The sequence below is a fragment of the Catharus ustulatus genome, chromosome 3 (genome assembly GCF_009819885.2).
Source record: "Catharus ustulatus isolate bCatUst1 chromosome 3, bCatUst1.pri.v2, whole genome shotgun sequence".
NCBI classification, from domain to species: Eukaryota; Metazoa; Chordata; class Aves; order Passeriformes; family Turdidae; genus Catharus; species Catharus ustulatus.
Genome location: NC_046223.1, coordinates 614,381 through 630,841, shown reverse-complemented (window position 1 = coordinate 630,841; position 16,461 = coordinate 614,381). Strand labels below are relative to the sequence as shown.

Here is a 16,461-nt window from a genome sequence, read left to right as displayed (position 1 = left end):
GATGGAGAGAGGTGCCGTTTTCCACCATGGAATTGCCCAGGTTTTCGTGGGAGAGCACAGCTGTCCTCCAGACCTCTCATCCTACCTTTGGGGCTGCTTTTTCTCCTGAGGGAATGCAATCATTCCCAGCCAGCTGCCTTCCCAATAAAAATCAATCATCTGCTTCCCATCCCTTTGGAATGTTCCTCTGCTCTTATTCCTCTTGTTTTTCCCTTGGCCAAGTGGTGTTCATGGTCCTTTTCCTCTTTGTTTGCTGCTGAGACAGCAGAGTGTTCATCCCAAATCCTGAGGTTTTGCCTTGCATGGGTGAGCTGAGGGAAGCTGGTGATTCCTGCACGGCACAGGAGGCATCTCTGAAGGCAATCCTGGTTCCAGTTTGCCTTCCTGATTTGCCAGAGTGTGAACTCCATTAATTTTATGATTTCTTTTTTTTGTGTGTGTGTAGGAAAAGTAGAGAATAGACATGGAACTGGGTTGTTATTTTGGAGTAATCCATTCCTTCCTGGAATCCTTCCTTCTTCCTCTCCTCCATGCACCCCTGCTTTATCCACTGCAGATAGCTTCCCAGAGTCTCCAGAGTGCCTGCTGCTGCTTTTCCTGGCAATGTGGAGGAGATGCCTTGCCACCACGCAAGTAACAGAATTCCTGCTCTGGGGAAGGTGGTTGGGATGCAGGTGGGACACCAAGGTGGGCTGGAATGGGCTGCAGCCACCATGGAGCCAGGTGTGATCTGTTGGGTTGTGTATCTCCTGCAGAATTCCAGCCTGGAGCAGCGTTTCCAGCTGGTGATGCTGAGGCTGGGAAGGAGGGATGTGGACAGCCAGGATCCAGGAGCAGCAGTGCCACAGTCTGGGATACTCTGGAAGCTGAGGTAGGTGGTCTTGGGGATTGAATATAGGGGAAGATCCTGGGGCTGAGGGGGATTTTGGGGAGAAATCTGCAGGCTCAGGGGCAGCAGGTGAGACAGAGTGCTCCCCACTGCTGTATCCCTGGATATGTGATGGAGGAAAGACAGCACAAAGCCTGAGCATCTCTGGATCACAGTCCTGGAACAGTTTGGGTGGGAAGGGACCTAAAACTTACCCATTCCACCCCCTGCCATGGGCAGGGACACCTCCACACCTCCAACACCTCCAAAGCCCCGTCCATCCCATCTCACCACCTGGAGGTAAAACACTCACCAGAAAATTCCTGACCTCCCCACGGAGCCTGTTCCAAGATTTTCCTGCCACGATGAAAAACTCCAGCAGGAATCCTTCACACTGCAAAGTTCTCCTCCTCTGCTTCCAACAGGACAAGGAGCCCCTCTCTGCATTTACAGGTGTCTGTCCATAACTGTAGGTCCTTTCCTGGGACTGGGATGCTTTGGGATATTCCTGCTCCCAGGGGGTTGCTCTTGCACCAGAGACATCAGGGTGGGCTCAGCCTTCGCCCCTCGAGTTTTCCGGAGCCCTAATTCATCCCGGTCGGAATTCAAAGCCTCCTTGGCCCTGTGCTGTGTCAGGTTTTTCCTCCACTGCTGGCAGTAAGCAGCAACTTCTTCTTCTTCAGGGTCTGCTGAGGGTTGTCCCAAACCCTGTTGGACAAAGGAATTGCTTTAATATATCCCTGTGCATCCTAAATTATGGAAAAGTCTGGATGTGCCGATGTGTGCGTGATCCACATGGCATTGCTGCCTCTCAATGCTTCAGAATGCTTCAGAATGCTTCTCACAGGACAGGAAAAAGGAGGGCAGTTTGTTGATGAGCAGGGAAATTTCCAAAGGGAAATCTCCAGGTCACAAAGGACTTGGGGATCCAGATAGTAAAAATTAATTAATTAACTAATTAATCCAGGCTGGCTGCAGCAAAGTGAAAAATGGGCAAATAGAGGAAGTTTTAAGTTTAGTTAAGCACAGGAGAAGTTTTGTTACCCTTGGGGCTGATTGTTCAGCAAATGGGATTCTAAAAAATCTGTATTTCCTTCAAAAAGAGGGGCTGATCCCAGGAAAAGCAGTAGGATTATAGAGGAGGATGGGATTCAGCCTCAGGGACAGCCTGGTGGTGTCTGCACTTGTTTTCCATTTGTTTTCAGGAAAAATCTGCTCCCACAGACTTTACAGTCAGATCAGGTAGCTGTTGATGGCAGCTGCATGGGAAACTCTTGGGAATTTGGCTTTTGGGAATAAAAGAGGATAGCATAGACTAATTCCAAATAAAGGTGCTCCATGATCCAAAAATTAAGTGGGGAATGGACTAGGTAAAGGTGACTTCAAGGACAGTCAATGCCTGGTCAATGCAGAGTGGGCTTTGGACATGAGACAGGCACAAAATGAAAGTATTCCAGGAGGAGTATTTGCTCCAGCTGGAGTCCCAGAGCAGCCAGATCCCACAGAAAACCCTGGATGAGAAGCTCCCGCAGTGTGGAATTGCTGCTTAGCAATCACTGTTAGGGAGAACCCGTTCCCTGTGAGGGTGGGAAGGCCCTGGCACAGAGAAGCTGTGGCTGCCCCATCCCTGCAGCTGCTCAAAGCCAGGTTGGATAGGGCTTGGAGCAACTCTTCCCACCCAGATAATTCCAGGATTGGTTCCATGATGGACTCACTTTGACGCACGCCGCCTCGGCTGCCCTCAGGACGTGCTGGACCGCTTGGATGAGGTTCTGCACATTGCTCAGCAGCAGCTCAGAGGAGGCCTTGCTCTCCCCAGTCACTGCTTTCACCCTTCAAAGACATCCCAAAGGATTTTATTGGAAGGATAATGGACATACTGACAGTGTTATCCCAAACCCAGCTTGTGTCCCCTGCACCATCAGAGCAGGGAAACCCACAGAGGGAAGGGAGGCCATCAAATTATTCCTCAACTACTGGACAATACCCACCTCCCCTAGGACCTCTGGGGACCACCACCCACATTCCTTGGAGGAGGGATCCCTCTTGGATGGTCTTGGGAGGGGTGATCCCAGGTGCTGGCAGCTCACCTGGCCACGATGCCGAGCTGGCTGCTGATGGATTGGGTGTGCTCAGTGGCACGGAGCAGCTCCATGGAGCATCTCTGGTCCAGGCAGTGCTTGGCAAGGATGTTCCCAAACTTAGCAACCACCATTCCATCGGAAACCATTTGTCTGGCACAGGCAACAAACTGCTCCTTGCTCTGGAACGGGATAGAAATCAATGGGATTGGGGAGAGAAGGGAAAAATTGCTTTTCCTGCAGGACAGGCAGGCTCAGCTATATCTTGAGGAAAAGGACAGGATTCCAAGCTCACATCCAAACAGGAGGAAGGAATTTGGAGTGTTTTGCAGCTCTCTCAAGAACTGGGTGTAACACAGGTATTTGGGATGGAGCCAAGGGAAATCCTAAGGGAAAGCAGGAGGGATGGAGCACTGCCTACCGCAATGGGGCCTTTCCTCCTCAGGAACTGAGCCATGTGCAGCATCCTCGTGGCCATGTCCTGGGTCACCTGGGACACCTTGCTGGGGCCACCCTGCCACTTGTCCCAGTTCCCTCTCTCCTGCTTTGCAGGGGAGATGCTGGAAGGGCCATCCTGGCACTGGTGAGACAGTAACAGAGCAGATGCCAAGCCTGGAATGTGTGGACTCAGCGATGCCGGGTGGTCTCCTCCACCTGGGTGTTTCTGAAGGAGATTTTGGTAAGTAAAGTTGGTGGGAGAGCTTCCCAACCCCTGCTGGATCCTCTTCACCTTCCCACCAGCCCTTCTCCCTAAATCCAGAGCTCTCCGAATGGGAGTAGGGTGTCCTGCAAGCGGACAGTTTACAATTAATTCCCAGCACAATTAGAGCTCTAGAACACTTTGCTGAAGGACTGGGTCTGTGCCAAAGCCTTTCCCAGCTCCTGATACCCATGGGAATGGAGTTGCTGGTATTCCCAGAGGGAATGTGTGGAGGTGAGGGAGAGCTACAGCCCCCCTGCCTCAAAATGGTGGAGAGGGATGGATGTAGGATCAGATGTCCAGGAATCCAGGGCTGCCAGCAACCTGAGCTGCCTGAGTGGCCCAGGGTCAGCCTGCTGACCTCCAGAGGCCCTGCCAGCATCCCTCATATTCCTGCTCTGCCCTGCCAGCATCCCTCACATTCCTGCTCTACGCTGGCAGCACCAGGAATGACAGACAACCCTGACGAACACCCTGCCAGGGACAAGAGCTCCCGTACCAGCTCACCCCCTTCCCACATGGCTCCACTCACTCCTCTGCTCCTGCTTGGATGAATTCCTGCTGCCTCAGTGGGCTCTGGGGCTGGGGAGAGCCTGGCTGTGCTGTTGGGCGATCCTGGGAAGCGTGATTCCTGCTGCAGGCATTCCCTGAGGCGCCGCAGGGTGTCCCTGTCCATTCCGTGGATAACCCGGAGCTGTGTGACAAGGTAGTGTGCCTTGGCTGACCAGTACCACACCACACTGTCCAGGTGGGGGTCCCCAGTGTCCTGGCAGGGATCCCCAGTGTCCTGGTGGCTCTGGAAGTGCTGCCGGGCGCTTCCCAGCACGTCAGCTGTGAGGAGCAGGAAGTGCTCAGCCATGGACAGCAGGTCAGGCTGTGATGGAAGTTGAGCACCGGCCTCCAGAGCATCCCTCAGGGTGTTCCTGACCCACTGGACATCAGCCATGAGCTGATTTGCCTTCTCCTCAAAGCCTTCTTTGCTCCTCTCCCTCTCCTCTTGGGTGAGGTTGGACAGAGCTGCTCCAACCACATCTTGGATGAGCTGCAGCTGTTCCATGTTGAGCTTTTCCATGTGGAGCATCAATGCCTTGGCCCTGAGGGCCACGTCCCTCTGCAGGAGCTCAAAGCGGATGGCCAGGCTGGCAGCAGGCAGTGGGGAGAGCAGGAGGGTGTTGGACACATCCAGCAGGGCTTCCATGAGCACCTGGATCTCCTCCCGGAGTGCCAGCATTTCTCTGGCACCGTGGTCTCCGGGGCAGGATAAGTAGGAGAGCCGGGCAGCCTCCTGCAACCTGAGGGAATTCTCAGCCACAGCAGCCAGGAGGCTCTGGGGGCCAACCTTGTTCCTCACAGCTCTGCTCAGCTCCCTGAGGAACAGCACGTCCCTGCCCACGAACTGATCCACGGCATCCAGCAGGACACGCATGCCGATGGCCCACCAGGCACCGTGCAGCTCCAGGATGGCCTTTTCCATCCCACAGGATTCCCTGAAGGATGCTGCCTTCTCCAGGAACGCTTTGGTGTTCAGCTGAGCGTGGGAAAACTTGGCTTGGAGCTGCAGAAAGCTCTCCTGGACATGGGAGGGATTGGGATTTTCCTTGCTGCAGGCTGTGCTTGCAATGTCTCCTGCCACCTGCACTGCTCCCGCTAAGCCCAGCAGGGTCTCATCCAAAGCTTGCTTCCCTCTTGGAAGGTCACCTGACAGGATAAATCCAAGCACTTGCTGGGCCAGACCATTCCAAGAGCCTGCCACAGCTGCCAGGCACTCCTGAGTCTCCTGGATCTTTCCCGAGAGCCTGAGTGCCATGTGGAGAAGCCTGCCTGGAGCAGGGAGCTGCCCAGGGCCCGTTTCCATGGCCAGGCTGATGATCTGTGGGGTCAGTGCCATGATATCCCTGTGCTGCTCCAGCACCTGGAGTTGGGGGGGCTCAGCCAGGGGCAGTGCTTCCCGTGCTGCTTCCACACAGCCGTTGGAGAGCTCCAGCAGGATGGAACAAGCAGCACGGACAGCATCCGTGTCACCGGCTCGGGATGCTCTCAGGAGAGCTGCCATGACAGGGTGTGTGTCCCCTTTCCGTGCATCCAGGGGGAAGCTAGCTGGTGGTGAAGATGGATGACTTTGGATGTCTCCTTGGAACACGGCCTCATCCCTACTGCTTTGTATCCCAGTGTGGGGCGGGCTGAGCTCCAGCCCCTTTCCCACCTTGGTGCTCCGCACTTGCTCCCGGAGCGGGCTGAGGATCTCCGGGTGGTTGGACCCATCCAGCCCGGCTTGGACACGGAGAGCAGAGTCCATCAGGGAGCTCGCTGCCTGGGAAAAGGCATCCCGGCTTTGGAGGCAGCAAAACCTTCCTGGAAGGAGGGCTGTGACTGCTCCCAGCTCCAGGATGGATTTGGCCAATTGCTCCACCCACACCAGCAGACCATTCCTGAAGATGGGATCCGTGGCCCTGTCCACGTGCCGGGTGGTGGCTCCAACCACCCAGCGCGCCCAGCCCCTGAGGCGAGCGGCGTGCCAGGAGAATCCCTCGGCATCCTGGCGTTCCAGCGCTGCTTGGCACCATTCCCTGTGCTTGGCCAGCTCCAGGATGGATAACTCCAGGAATTCCCTCATGCCGATGGTCTCCTCAAAGCAGCGCAGGAGGCTGTCGGTGGCTCTGGCCCAGGCACAGCACAGGGCCTGGAGCTGCTCCATGGAATTCCTGCTCATTTCTGTGAGCAGGGAAGGGAGGCTGGCCAGCAGGCTCCGCAGGTGCTCCACACCCTCCCGCATTTCCCTGGCAGTTTGGGCCTTGGCACACCTGGCCAGGACCAGATCGGCCGCTCGGAGCATCCGCTGGGCCTGAGCGAAGACGGCAGCAATGAGGGGCTGGAGCTTCCTTAAAATTCCTCCTGGTCCTGCTGGAAAACATCCTGGACCAGCAAGGCTGAGGGCACCTTCAGCCAGCTGCCTCAGGGGCTCCTTCTCCTCGAAGAATCCATCCAGGATTTGGCACAGCGTGGCCCTGAGCACTGCCCGGTCCAGGTTTTCCAGCTCCCCCCTCAGGCTGTGACATTCCCGCTGCAGTCCGTGTTCTCCCTGCCTCTGTCCTGGCTGTTCCTCCCTCCGCCCCATGTGGCTGCAGATGCTCCTCCTCAGCTGTAGCAGGACCCAGCAACGTTCCACCAGCTCCAGCTGCAGATCCGGCCTGGATGACTCTGCCAGCAGCATTCCATGGAGAATGACCGCTTCCAAGTGGGAGCTGAACGCACCCTCGGAGAGGCGCAGGGGGTCAGGGTGGGAGAGGAGAGCCTGGAGCCTGCTCACCTGCTGGGAGAAGATCCCACTCCTGTCCTGTGGCTCCGTGAGCAGGGACAGCAGCTCCCTGATGGTCCTGTCGGCCAGCTGGAAAACAGGATCTTGGGAGAAGCCAGCTTGGCAATCCCCGGGATGTGTCAGGGCGCTGTGCTTGGCCGTGTGGATGAGTGGGACACACTCGTGGAGCAGCTGCAGGGTCTGGGCCAAGCTCTTCCCTGCAGGACAGTCTGGGAGCTGCTGGAGGCGCTTGGCTGTCAGCTGGCTCAGCAGGAGCAGGGCCTCAGAAAAGGCCTGGAATGCAGCCAGTAGCCCTGGAGCGTCCCGGGCATCCCGCAGCACGCTCAGGCATTCCAGGAGCCAGCTGGCAGCACCAGTGATCCTCCTCATGCCTGCAGCCTCTTCCAGCAGAAGGAGCTAACCAGGAAACAAGGCACAAAAGGCGCTCAGGTCAGGAATTCCCATTCCCCTTTCATCCCTGGAGCTGGGAGGAGGTGTTTGCTCCATGGATCTGCTGGAGCTTCCCCCCTCCACTTATGTCCCTTCCCAGTGTCCCCTCACCTTTGCTGTCTCCACCAGGATCCTCTTGGTGGCCACTGCCAGGTGCTGTCGGTGCCGAGGGCTGTCAGGATGCTCCTGGAGCTGGAATGCTGCCAGCAGCACGTCCCTGCCAGCCTGGAGCAGGGAGTCACCCACGGGACACATCTCTGTGCTCCCCTCCTGGCCGCAATCCTCGGACAGCCTGGAATGGGAGGACTGGGCTCAGCACTCCTGTGCATTCCCCACCACTCCAGGAGGATGCAGGCTCCCTGCCAGCTTTTCCATCTCTTCCCAGCCCCTAAATCCACCTCACCTCCTTGCCACAGCAGCGAGTTCTTCCGTAGCTTTGGCTAATTTTCCTGCCTTTTCCCCCAAGTTGGGGAAGGCCGGGCAAATCCCATCTTCCCGTTCCAGGGCAAGGAGGAGGTGGCAGAGCTCCACAGCCATGGGACAGAGAATTCCCTGGATAGCTTTGTTGTCTGTTGGGAGCCCGAGCTCAGAGAGAGAAAAAGGCTCCATGTTGTCCTGCCTGGAAAAGGAATCCAGTGTGGAACAGTTCCCAGTTTTCCCAGCCGGCTCGGACGGGGACGGCAGTTCCTGGCTTGGGAAACGCTCCCGGCTTTCACTTCGCCCAGAAACCAGGTCACTCACCTGGAATTCCCGGGACACCGGAGCCGGGATTTCCTTTCTCGGGGGATCATCACGGGCTGTTCATGGGACAGCGGAGCCGGGGGGAGCTCTTTTTCCCCCGGTTGCCGCGGTTCCCGGGACGCCATGCGGGCCGTTCCCATGGGAGCGACGCCGAGATGCGCCAGCGTCGCCATGGAGACGGCGGGCGCGGGGAGGTGACGTCACGCAGCGCGCCGGCCGCGGGGCACGCCGGGAGTTGTAGTCCGGCGGCTTCCGGGTTGTGGGATTTCCCTCGGCCCGAGCGCGCAGGGGAGGGATCAGGCAGGAATATCCCAGTTTTCCCCGCTTGCAGGGCCGTTTTTGAACAACCCGAATGTGGGCTCAGCTAACGGGGGCAGGACACAAGTGACCCCTTCTCCTGATTATCCTTAGTGTGGAATATTCCCAGGAAAGCGTAGCCTATCTCCCCGGGAACCTGAGCTTCAGCTCTGGTGCCTGACAGGTGAGGTAATTCCCCGGGAACTCCGACAGCGACATAAATCCCCTTCAGAATAAGGATTGGTCTGGCCCAGATCCAGGGCTAAGCTCCCACTGCCCGCCCCGTGAGCACCAGGCCCGAGCTCCAGCAGGAATTCCCCCCTCCGGGAACAACCGGATCCCGCATCCCCCGCATCCTGCGCGCGCCCCGCCCCGCTCCCGGTGCCGCGGCGGAGGAGGAGCAGGAAAGGCAGGGAAGGCAGGAAAGGCACGGGGAGCCATGGACAGCGCCGGCAAGGAGCGGGAGGCCGTGCAGCTGATGGCGGAGGCCGAGAAGCGGGTCAAGGGCTCGCACTCCTTCCTGCGGGGGCTCTTCGGGTGAGCGCCTCCCAAATCCCGCATCCTGCATCCCCCTTCCTGCGTCCGGCATCCCCCTTCCTGCATCCGGCATCCCGCATCCCCCTTCCCGCATCCCGCATTTCCCTTCCCGCATCCCGCATCTCCCCCCTCCTCGTTCCCCGGCTCCTGGATGCCTCTTCTCCACACTCCCATTCCCATCTCCCCCATCCGTTCCTCCTTCCCCATCTCCTCCATCCGCCCCCTTCCCTGTTTCCCGCTCCCCTTCCCCACCTCTCCCCCGTTTTTTCCCCCACTGTGGGTAAGGGTTTTCCCCATCGCTCCCATCCCGATCCAATCCCGGATTTCCCTCCACGGCCACAGGGATGTGACAGAGGCCTCTGCGGCTCCTGTCCCCTCATCCCGGGGGAATCATCTGGCCCTGGCAGGGATGGGCTCTCCCGAAATCCCCGGGAACCGGCGTTATCCCAGAAAATGGCAGAGCATCCTTCCTTTCCCCTGGGCCTGGCTGCTCCAGGCTCGCTGAGTCCCGATGGTTAGGCCACCTCACTCCTGCTTTTCCTTAGTTTTTTTTTTTTTTAAGGAAAGAACAGGCAGGGATGTTTTTTTATCCATCAGTCCGGAAAAATCGGCTGCGGCCGCCCGAAAATCCACAAGTTTTAAATAGAAATTCCTCTCGGGCCTCCGGCAGATTAATCAATCAGGGCCTGCTCCTGGGGCATAATCCGGGCGGCAAATTCCTGAAAATCCTTGGAGGGAACGGGCAGAGATTTCGAGACGGGAATTTTTAATTTCCAGGGCTAAAAACAGATGGAGTAAAAAAAAATAAAAAGAGGAAGGAAAGGTGGGGGGGTGGGGGTGACTCGGCTCTTGGCATCTTCCCTGGCAAACAAGATGTCCAGGCCTCCCAGAGCCAGCCAAATTCCTTCTTCCCACCTGGGCTCTTCCTGGAATTGCTCCATCACCTTGCACAAAAGCTGTTGTGGAAGGAAATATCCCTTTATTTCTACTATTTTGGGGGATTAAAAGGCTGCGACCTGCCCTGTTCCCGAGGCCTCTCCGAGTGCAGCATTCCTCGATGCCCGAGGCTCCTTCCAAGGGCAAGGAGGGATCCAAAAATCCCGCCCGAGCTTCCAAACCAACCGTGCTGTGCTGCCAGAGGCAGGGAGGGAGGGGAGAAAAGCCCCAGGATTCCCAAGGGATGGAAAAGAAAATGGAATAATACCTCTTGTGAGGTCGATTTAAGAGCAGTGTGGATGTGGCACTTGGGGACGCGGATTTTTGGGGGAACGTTGGATTCGTGGGCTTATGGGATTTTCCAACCTTAAGGATTCTGGGATTCCTTTTTTTGTTTTTTGCTGTGGAAGCAGAGCTTGATCCCACCTGATTCCAGTTATGGAGAGCAAGGAGGTTCCCCCAGAGCTTCCTTTTTCTTCTTTTCCATGAAAAAAATCTGCATTTCCTTACCAAAAATCTGACCTTTGGCATCTCGGAATCCCGGGAGAGCCCCCAAATCCAGCATCCCCTCACAGAGCCTGGAGAGGCCAAGATTCCCAATCCCAGTTTTGGCTCTGGAGCCGTGTTCCCTCCTGGCCCGGCCTCAGGAGCATTCCTGCTGCATTCCAGGGGCAACACCCGGGTGGAGGAGGCCTGTGAGATGTACACCAGGGCTGCCAACATGTTCAAGATCGCCAAAAACTGGAGTGGTGAGTCCAAATCCTGGGATCTGGGGGGGTGTGGATAATCCTGGAGTGCCCAAAAGTCTTCCTGTGAATTATTCCAGTGGGGAATGGTCTCTGTATCCACCTAAATTTAAATACTGGGAGAGTGGACAAGGGCAGTGAGCTGAAGGATCTTGGCGGAATTTTAAAATGCCAGCTGGTGATGCTGCTTGGGAAGCTCTCATCCCTAAATCCCCCAGATCCTGGAAGCAGCACAATCATTCCTGCTCATTCCCAGGACTCACAGGATTGGCATTCCTTCTTTTCCAGCGGCAGGAAATGCCTTTTGCCAGGCAGCCAAGCTGCACATGCAGCTCCAGAGCAAGCACGACTCAGCCACCAGCTTCGTGGATGCAGGGAATGCCTACAAAAAAGCGGATCCGCAAGGTAAGTGGAATCTGGGATTGTTCCCAGCAGAGGTGGTGCACTCCTGCTTTTCCACGAGGAACTTTGGGATGCTGCAGGAGGGCAGCGCTGTCCTGGCATCTCCTCCTGGTGTTTGTTGGGATTTTGGAATGCTGCAGGGTGTTGGGATTTTTGGCAGCTTCCATCCTGGTGTGGCTTGGCTTTAGGGAATGGCTTCCTGCGGAATGGCTTCAGGCACTGTGGGATCCCAGCTGTGTCCCCAAGGCTTTGGGATTCTTTCAACCAGGTTGTGATTGTTGGGAAAGTCTCCAATCCACTTTTCCCTGGATAGGTTTGGAAGCAAATCCCACCAGGAGACACGGGAACAAACTCAGGGTGGCTAACACCCTTTTGGAGTGGTGAAGCTCCCAAATTCCCTGGAAAACAGTGGCTGATCCCTTGAAGTTTGCTCTGCTGGGGGATGCAGACTGCAAACTCGGGGTTGGCCCATCCTGCTGTTGGTTCCCTTTGGGAATTGCTGGGATGGCTCCGGGGTGGGGACCGGGCAGGGGGGCGCGGCTGACGCTGTTGTCTCTCACACACGCTGCAGAGGCCATCAACTGCTTAAACGCAGCCATCGATATCTACACGGATATGGTAAGAACATTCCCGCCGCCGGGAGCGCCGCGGGGCCGCCCGGGAGCGCCGCTCCTCACCCCGCATCCCTCCCTGCTTCCCTCCCTTCCAGGGCCGCTTCACCATCGCCGCCAAGCACCACATCACCATCGCCGAGATCTACGAGGCCGAGCTGGTGGACATCGAGAAGGTCAGGGATACTATCAATGACGTCATAATGACATCATCCCCGCGGTTTTCCCGGGAATCCCGTGGTTCTCGCATCCCTGGAAGTGCCCGCAGCCAAGCTCTGGGATGGTGGGAGGTGTTCCCCCAGTTCCAACCCAAACCGTTCCTGGGATTTCCTTGCCCCTCCCCAAGCTGGAGAATTCCCGTCTCCCATCCCTGCATTCCAGCCCTGAGCTGGAGTTAATGGTTTTCCCAGCCTGGAGGCTTCCGTGGAGCATTCCCAAGCCTCTGCTGTGTCCCTGTGCTGAATGCTCCAGTGAGAATCCTCCTCAGCCTTTCCCATTGGAAAAGCACTTCAGGAATGCCACGGAGCCATTTTCCATCACTTTGAGCTCCCACATCACCACTGATTCCCTCACTCCCACTTCCAAGCTCCCTGAGCAGGAATCCCACTGCGGATCTCCCGCTGGAATTTCTCAGGATGAAACTGGCTGGGATTTCAGGGTTCTTTTCCAGGCGAGGGTTTCCTTGTTCTGTTGGATCCCTGAGTGCTGTGCTGCTCCCTGGGGTGCTCTATCCCGGGATAACCGATCCCACATTTCTGTCCCCAGGCCATCGCGCACTACGAGCAGGCCGCGGATTATTACAAGGGAGAGGAATCCAACAGGCGAGTCCTTGGGATCAGCGGGAAGGGCTGGAGCAGGGATCCACCCCAGGCCCTCCCAGAACCAGCACACTGCTGGGCTGGGCTGTTCCCTCTAAATCCCAGCTGTGGGTCCCGCTTTTCTCAGCGGGAAGGGGTGCTGGGGCTGCTGAGTTCCCGGGATTCAGGGCCTGATTTTTGGGATGTGGTTGCAGCTCGGCCAACAAGTGTCTGCTGAAGGTGGCGGCGTACGCGGCGCAGCTGGAGCAGTACCAGAAAGCCATCGAGATCTACGAGCAGGTCAGCAGCCACATCCCATGGGAAGGGCTGCCAGAATCAGGGAATTGCTCACGTTGGAAGAGCTCTCTGAGGGCACCCAGCATGACTGAGTGTCCCTAGCTGCCACGTCCGTGATTTTTCAGTGTTTACAGGCAAAGAAATCCATCAAAATTCCCCTTTGGATGTATTTGCAACATCCTTTGGTAGAAAATTCCCTCCTGGATTTATCAACTCTGGGAATACCAGTGCTGCTTGCCACTTCCAGAGGGTTAATCCTAGAGCAGCTTCTTCCCAATTGGATTTGTTTTCCCATTTCCTCATCAACCAGGGATCAGCCTGGTGGGATCTGTCTTCCCTTGGGATGAGTTCAAAACCTCCCTGCTTCCCAACAGCTTTTTGGCATTTTTTCCATGCCTTTTATTCCCAGCTCTGTGGCTCGGGGTGGAATTGGAATTGGTTGAATCCAGGCTTTCCTTTCCTGCCCCCTTTTTCCATGTTTTTTTTTTTTTTTTTTTTTTTTTTTTTTTTTGTTTGGGTTTTTTTTTTCCAGGTGGGAACAAACACGATGGATAACCCTTTGCTCAAGTACAGCGCCAAGGAATATTTCTTCAAAGCTGCCCTGTGCCACTTCATCGTGGATGAGCTGAATGCCAAGGTCAGTTATCCCAGAATTCCGCTGATTATCCCAAAATCCCTGATCCCTCCTCAGCAGTGGCTGGAATTCTTGATGTGCCACTGCCACGCTGGATTCCTGGTGGATGCTTTCCTAAGTTTGAGGATGGGAAGGCAAATCCTGGGGAAAAAAAAGAGAATGGTGTGTGAAGGGATCTCTTCTCTCTTCCAGCTTGCACTGGAGAAATACGAAGAGATGTTCCCGGCTTTCACAGATTCCCGGGAATGCAAGCTATTGAAAGTGAGTAACCAGGGGAATTTCCCACTTTTCCAGGGGTTTTCTCCTTTCTCCCAGCATTTCAGAGGACATCATCCTGGATTTGGCCCAGATCCCCATTTGTGGTGGGTGCTCTGTTCCCTGGGATGAGAACATGCAGGAGCAGAGCATTCATTCCCTGATTTTTCCTGGTGTGTTCCCAGAAACTGCTGGAAGCTCACGAGGAGCAGAACAGCGAGGCCTACACTGAGGCAGTGAGTACCTGTTGGTTCCTTGGGAGTGCTGCTTCTTCCTTCTCTTTTTTGGGATGCCTGTGCCCTGCTCAGGATTTGGGAATCTGTGGAGAGGGGCCAGGGACAGAGCTGCTCCAGCAAGGTCCCAGCTTCCTCCTTTGCCATTCCTGGGTTTTCATGGAGAGCTCAGATCCTGAGGGTTTGCTCCTTTGGTGTTTGACAGGAGCTTAAAGTGCTTGGGTGGGTTTGGAGAGACTTTTCCCTGCACTGTGGCCCTGTGCTTTTCCCCTTTTCCCCATTTCTTTTCCTCCATTCCTCCCCGCTCCCATCCCCTCCCGCTCCCTGATCCACGTTTTCCTGCCGGTGCCAGGTGAAGGAATTCGACTCCATCTCTCGGCTGGATCAGTGGCTCACCACGATGCTGCTGCGCATCAAGAAAACCATCCAGGGCGAGGGCGACGGCGACCTCAAGTGACGCCCGCGGGCCCTTCCCGCCTCCAGCCGAGGACTTTTCGGGAATTCCCGACCCAATCCCGCGCTTTCTTTCGTCGCTTCCCACTCCCATGGCTCACTGTGTTTCTTTAGCCCCCGCTCTGTGGTGATGCTCCGGGCGGATTCGAGGCGGGAGAAGCCCTTGGAGAGGAATTCCTGCTCTTCCTCCTTCTCCTCCTGGGGTTTGGCCCCGCTCATCCTGGTGCCTGCACTCGCAGCTCCCGGTTTTCCCGCTCTTCCGTTGATTCCAGCATGTAAATATTCCATCCAGGCCAGCACAGTACCAGTAAGCGCTTCCAGCCCGCTGTGTTCCCGCCTTCCCGTTCTCCAGTGTTGGATGCACTTGGGTTTGGGGGTCTGGAAGTGGTGCTAGCCAGAGGCTTTGGGAATTGGGAATATCCTGCACACCCCCACCACGCCAAAGGCATTCCAGGTGTCGGCCCTAGGTCCTGCTTCCACCTTTCTTGGATTGATTTTCCACTTTAGTTCGTGGTGCATCCCATCCCTCCACTTCCCAAGTAATTCCACCTGAGGAAGGATCGAGTTTGGTACCTCTCCCGCCATGTGGGCTGGGCACATTCCCTAAATTCCCACCCCTGGGGATGCTGCACACGGGTGTTGATCCCACGGGAGCCTCGTTGGAATTTGGGTGGCAACTTGGGAGAAGTTGAGAAATTCCTGCAGGAATTGGTGGATGTGTGGCTCAGGAGAGAGGATTGAGCTGCCTGGTTTTTCAGGGAGTTTGTGCAATGTGTCACTCTTTGGGAAGAGTGAAGTCGTTCATTAAGGGCTGTTCTGGAGGCTCCAGGCAGCTCCAGCCCATTTCCTCTGGAAAAAGTCGGGTTGGAATGTTGGGCTTTGGATAGAGCTTGGCTCGTTGGGCTCCGAAGTTCTGAAAACCAAAAATCCCCATCCATGCCAAATTCTCCTTGGTTCGGTGTTTCCCCGCCCTTCCCCATCCCTTTATTTCCCACAGGTCCTTGTGTTCACCCCCAGCAGGTGGAAAAGGCCGGGCTTGGGAGGCAGGGAGGGATCTCCCAGCCCCAGGCTCGGAATGACCTGGAGTCCATCCATTCCCACCCTCAGGAATGGCTCTGTGGGAGCCGGGATGAGGGGAAGCACGGCTTGGGAGGCTCCACTTTTCCCGGTGTTTTTTTGGTTCTGTTGCCGTTCCCTGTGTCGGTGTTGTAGGACAGGAGGAGCAGGAGGGCTGTTACTCCATCCCTACACCTGGTAGTTGTGTGTGAGTAGCTCCAGCATGTCCTCCGCTGTATCCATGGTGAATTGTGACGGTTCCCAGGTGACAATTCCGCCACTCCCGCTGTATCCCCGCCCCACCTCCATCACTCTCTACTCGGAAAACTTATTTAAGGAAATGGCCTTAGCGAGAATTATCATGTTTGGTGTGACTCTGTACATGAATAAAGTGAAAATCATGGATGGAAGGGGGGAGAAGTGGTTCTTCTGGAAAGCTCAGAAGGCTGCAGCAAGGTGGGATGATGGAGGCTGGGAGGGGCTGTCATTCCTTCAATTCCCGTTTGGAATCACGGGATGGTTTGGGTGGGAAGAGACCTTGAAGCTCATCCTGTTCCAGGGACACTTTCCACTGTCCCAGCTTGCTCCAAGCCCATTGGACACTTCCAGGGACGGAGCAGCCTCTTCCAGGGCCTCCCCACCCTCACAGGGTTCCCAATATCCCACCTGGATTCCCCCTCTGTCACTGGGAAGCCATTCCCTCCCTCTTGTGCTGTCACTGCAATTCCTGATGGAGAATCCCTCCCACTTTTCCCTGTAGCCCCTTCTGAGATTTCCAGGGAATCTCCTCTTCCCCAGGTGAACTTTCCAAGCCTGCCAATACCCGAGAGTGTCCCACTGGATACGACTGAGTCACTGGGAGGTCTCCATATTCCATATTTTAATAGGAACAGCTCAAACAAGTAACTCCCATATGTTCCCAGAGTACAAAACATTCCCCAGCTCCAGATCCAAGTGCTCAACCTTTAAATATATCTACAACCCCTTTACTTCCACTGGGAATAACTGAGCTCCAGCAGGAATAAATATCTCAAATATAACCTCTTGGAAATGACCTCTGGTACAAAAATTC

At 55.9% G+C, this 16,461-nt stretch overlaps 2 protein-coding genes across 2 annotated transcripts; one reads left to right on the top strand and one right to left on the bottom strand.

Annotated features, from left to right (window-relative positions):
* Window positions 1-1,292: 1,292 nt before the first annotated feature.
* LOC116993565 lies at window positions 1,293-8,282 on the bottom strand. The gene is made up of 8 exons (XM_033054340.1): window positions 8,136-8,282; window positions 7,798-8,013; window positions 7,506-7,686; window positions 4,182-7,361; window positions 3,371-3,613; window positions 2,959-3,131; window positions 2,584-2,701; window positions 1,293-1,576 (listed from the first exon to the last, which is right to left on the bottom strand). Exons 1-8 carry the CDS (start codon window positions 8,273-8,275, stop codon window positions 1,316-1,318), a joined length of 4,512 nt encoding a protein of 1,503 aa, XP_032910231.1. The 5' UTR covers window positions 8,276-8,282; the 3' UTR covers window positions 1,293-1,315.
* Window positions 8,283-8,407: 125 nt separating this feature from the next.
* NAPB (NSF attachment protein beta) lies at window positions 8,408-15,799 on the top strand. Its single transcript, XM_033054224.2, has 11 exons — window positions 8,408-8,969; window positions 10,575-10,654; window positions 10,940-11,056; window positions 11,625-11,671; window positions 11,763-11,840; window positions 12,430-12,485; window positions 12,677-12,761; window positions 13,291-13,395; window positions 13,585-13,653; window positions 13,833-13,883; window positions 14,233-15,799. The coding sequence occupies exons 1-11, from the start codon at window positions 8,872-8,874 to the stop codon at window positions 14,335-14,337; spliced, it is 891 nt and encodes a 296-aa protein (XP_032910115.1). The 5' UTR covers window positions 8,408-8,871; the 3' UTR covers window positions 14,338-15,799.
* The last annotated feature ends 662 nt before the right edge of the window (window positions 15,800-16,461 follow it).

Coding starts and splice junctions, on each gene's coding strand:
- LOC116993565 (XM_033054340.1), bottom strand. CDS start 8,275: ATGGGAACGGCCCGCATGGCGTCCCGGGAACCGCGGCAACCGGGGGAA. Junction 7,687..7,797: donor CTCGCTGCTGTGGCAAGGAG/GTGAGGTGGATT, acceptor CTCCCATTCCAG/GCTGTCCGAGGATTGCGGCC. Junction 2,702..2,958: donor CAGCTCGGCATCGTGGCCAG/GTGAGCTGCCAG, acceptor ATGTCTTTGAAG/GGTGAAAGCAGTGACTGGGG.
- NAPB (XM_033054224.2), top strand. CDS start 8,872: ATGGACAGCGCCGGCAAGGAGCGGGAGGCCGTGCAGCTGATGGCGGAG. Junction 8,970..10,574: donor TTCCTGCGGGGGCTCTTCGG/GTGAGCGCCTCC, acceptor GCTGCATTCCAG/GGGCAACACCCGGGTGGAGG. Junction 10,655..10,939: donor GATCGCCAAAAACTGGAGTG/GTGAGTCCAAAT, acceptor CTTCTTTTCCAG/CGGCAGGAAATGCCTTTTGC.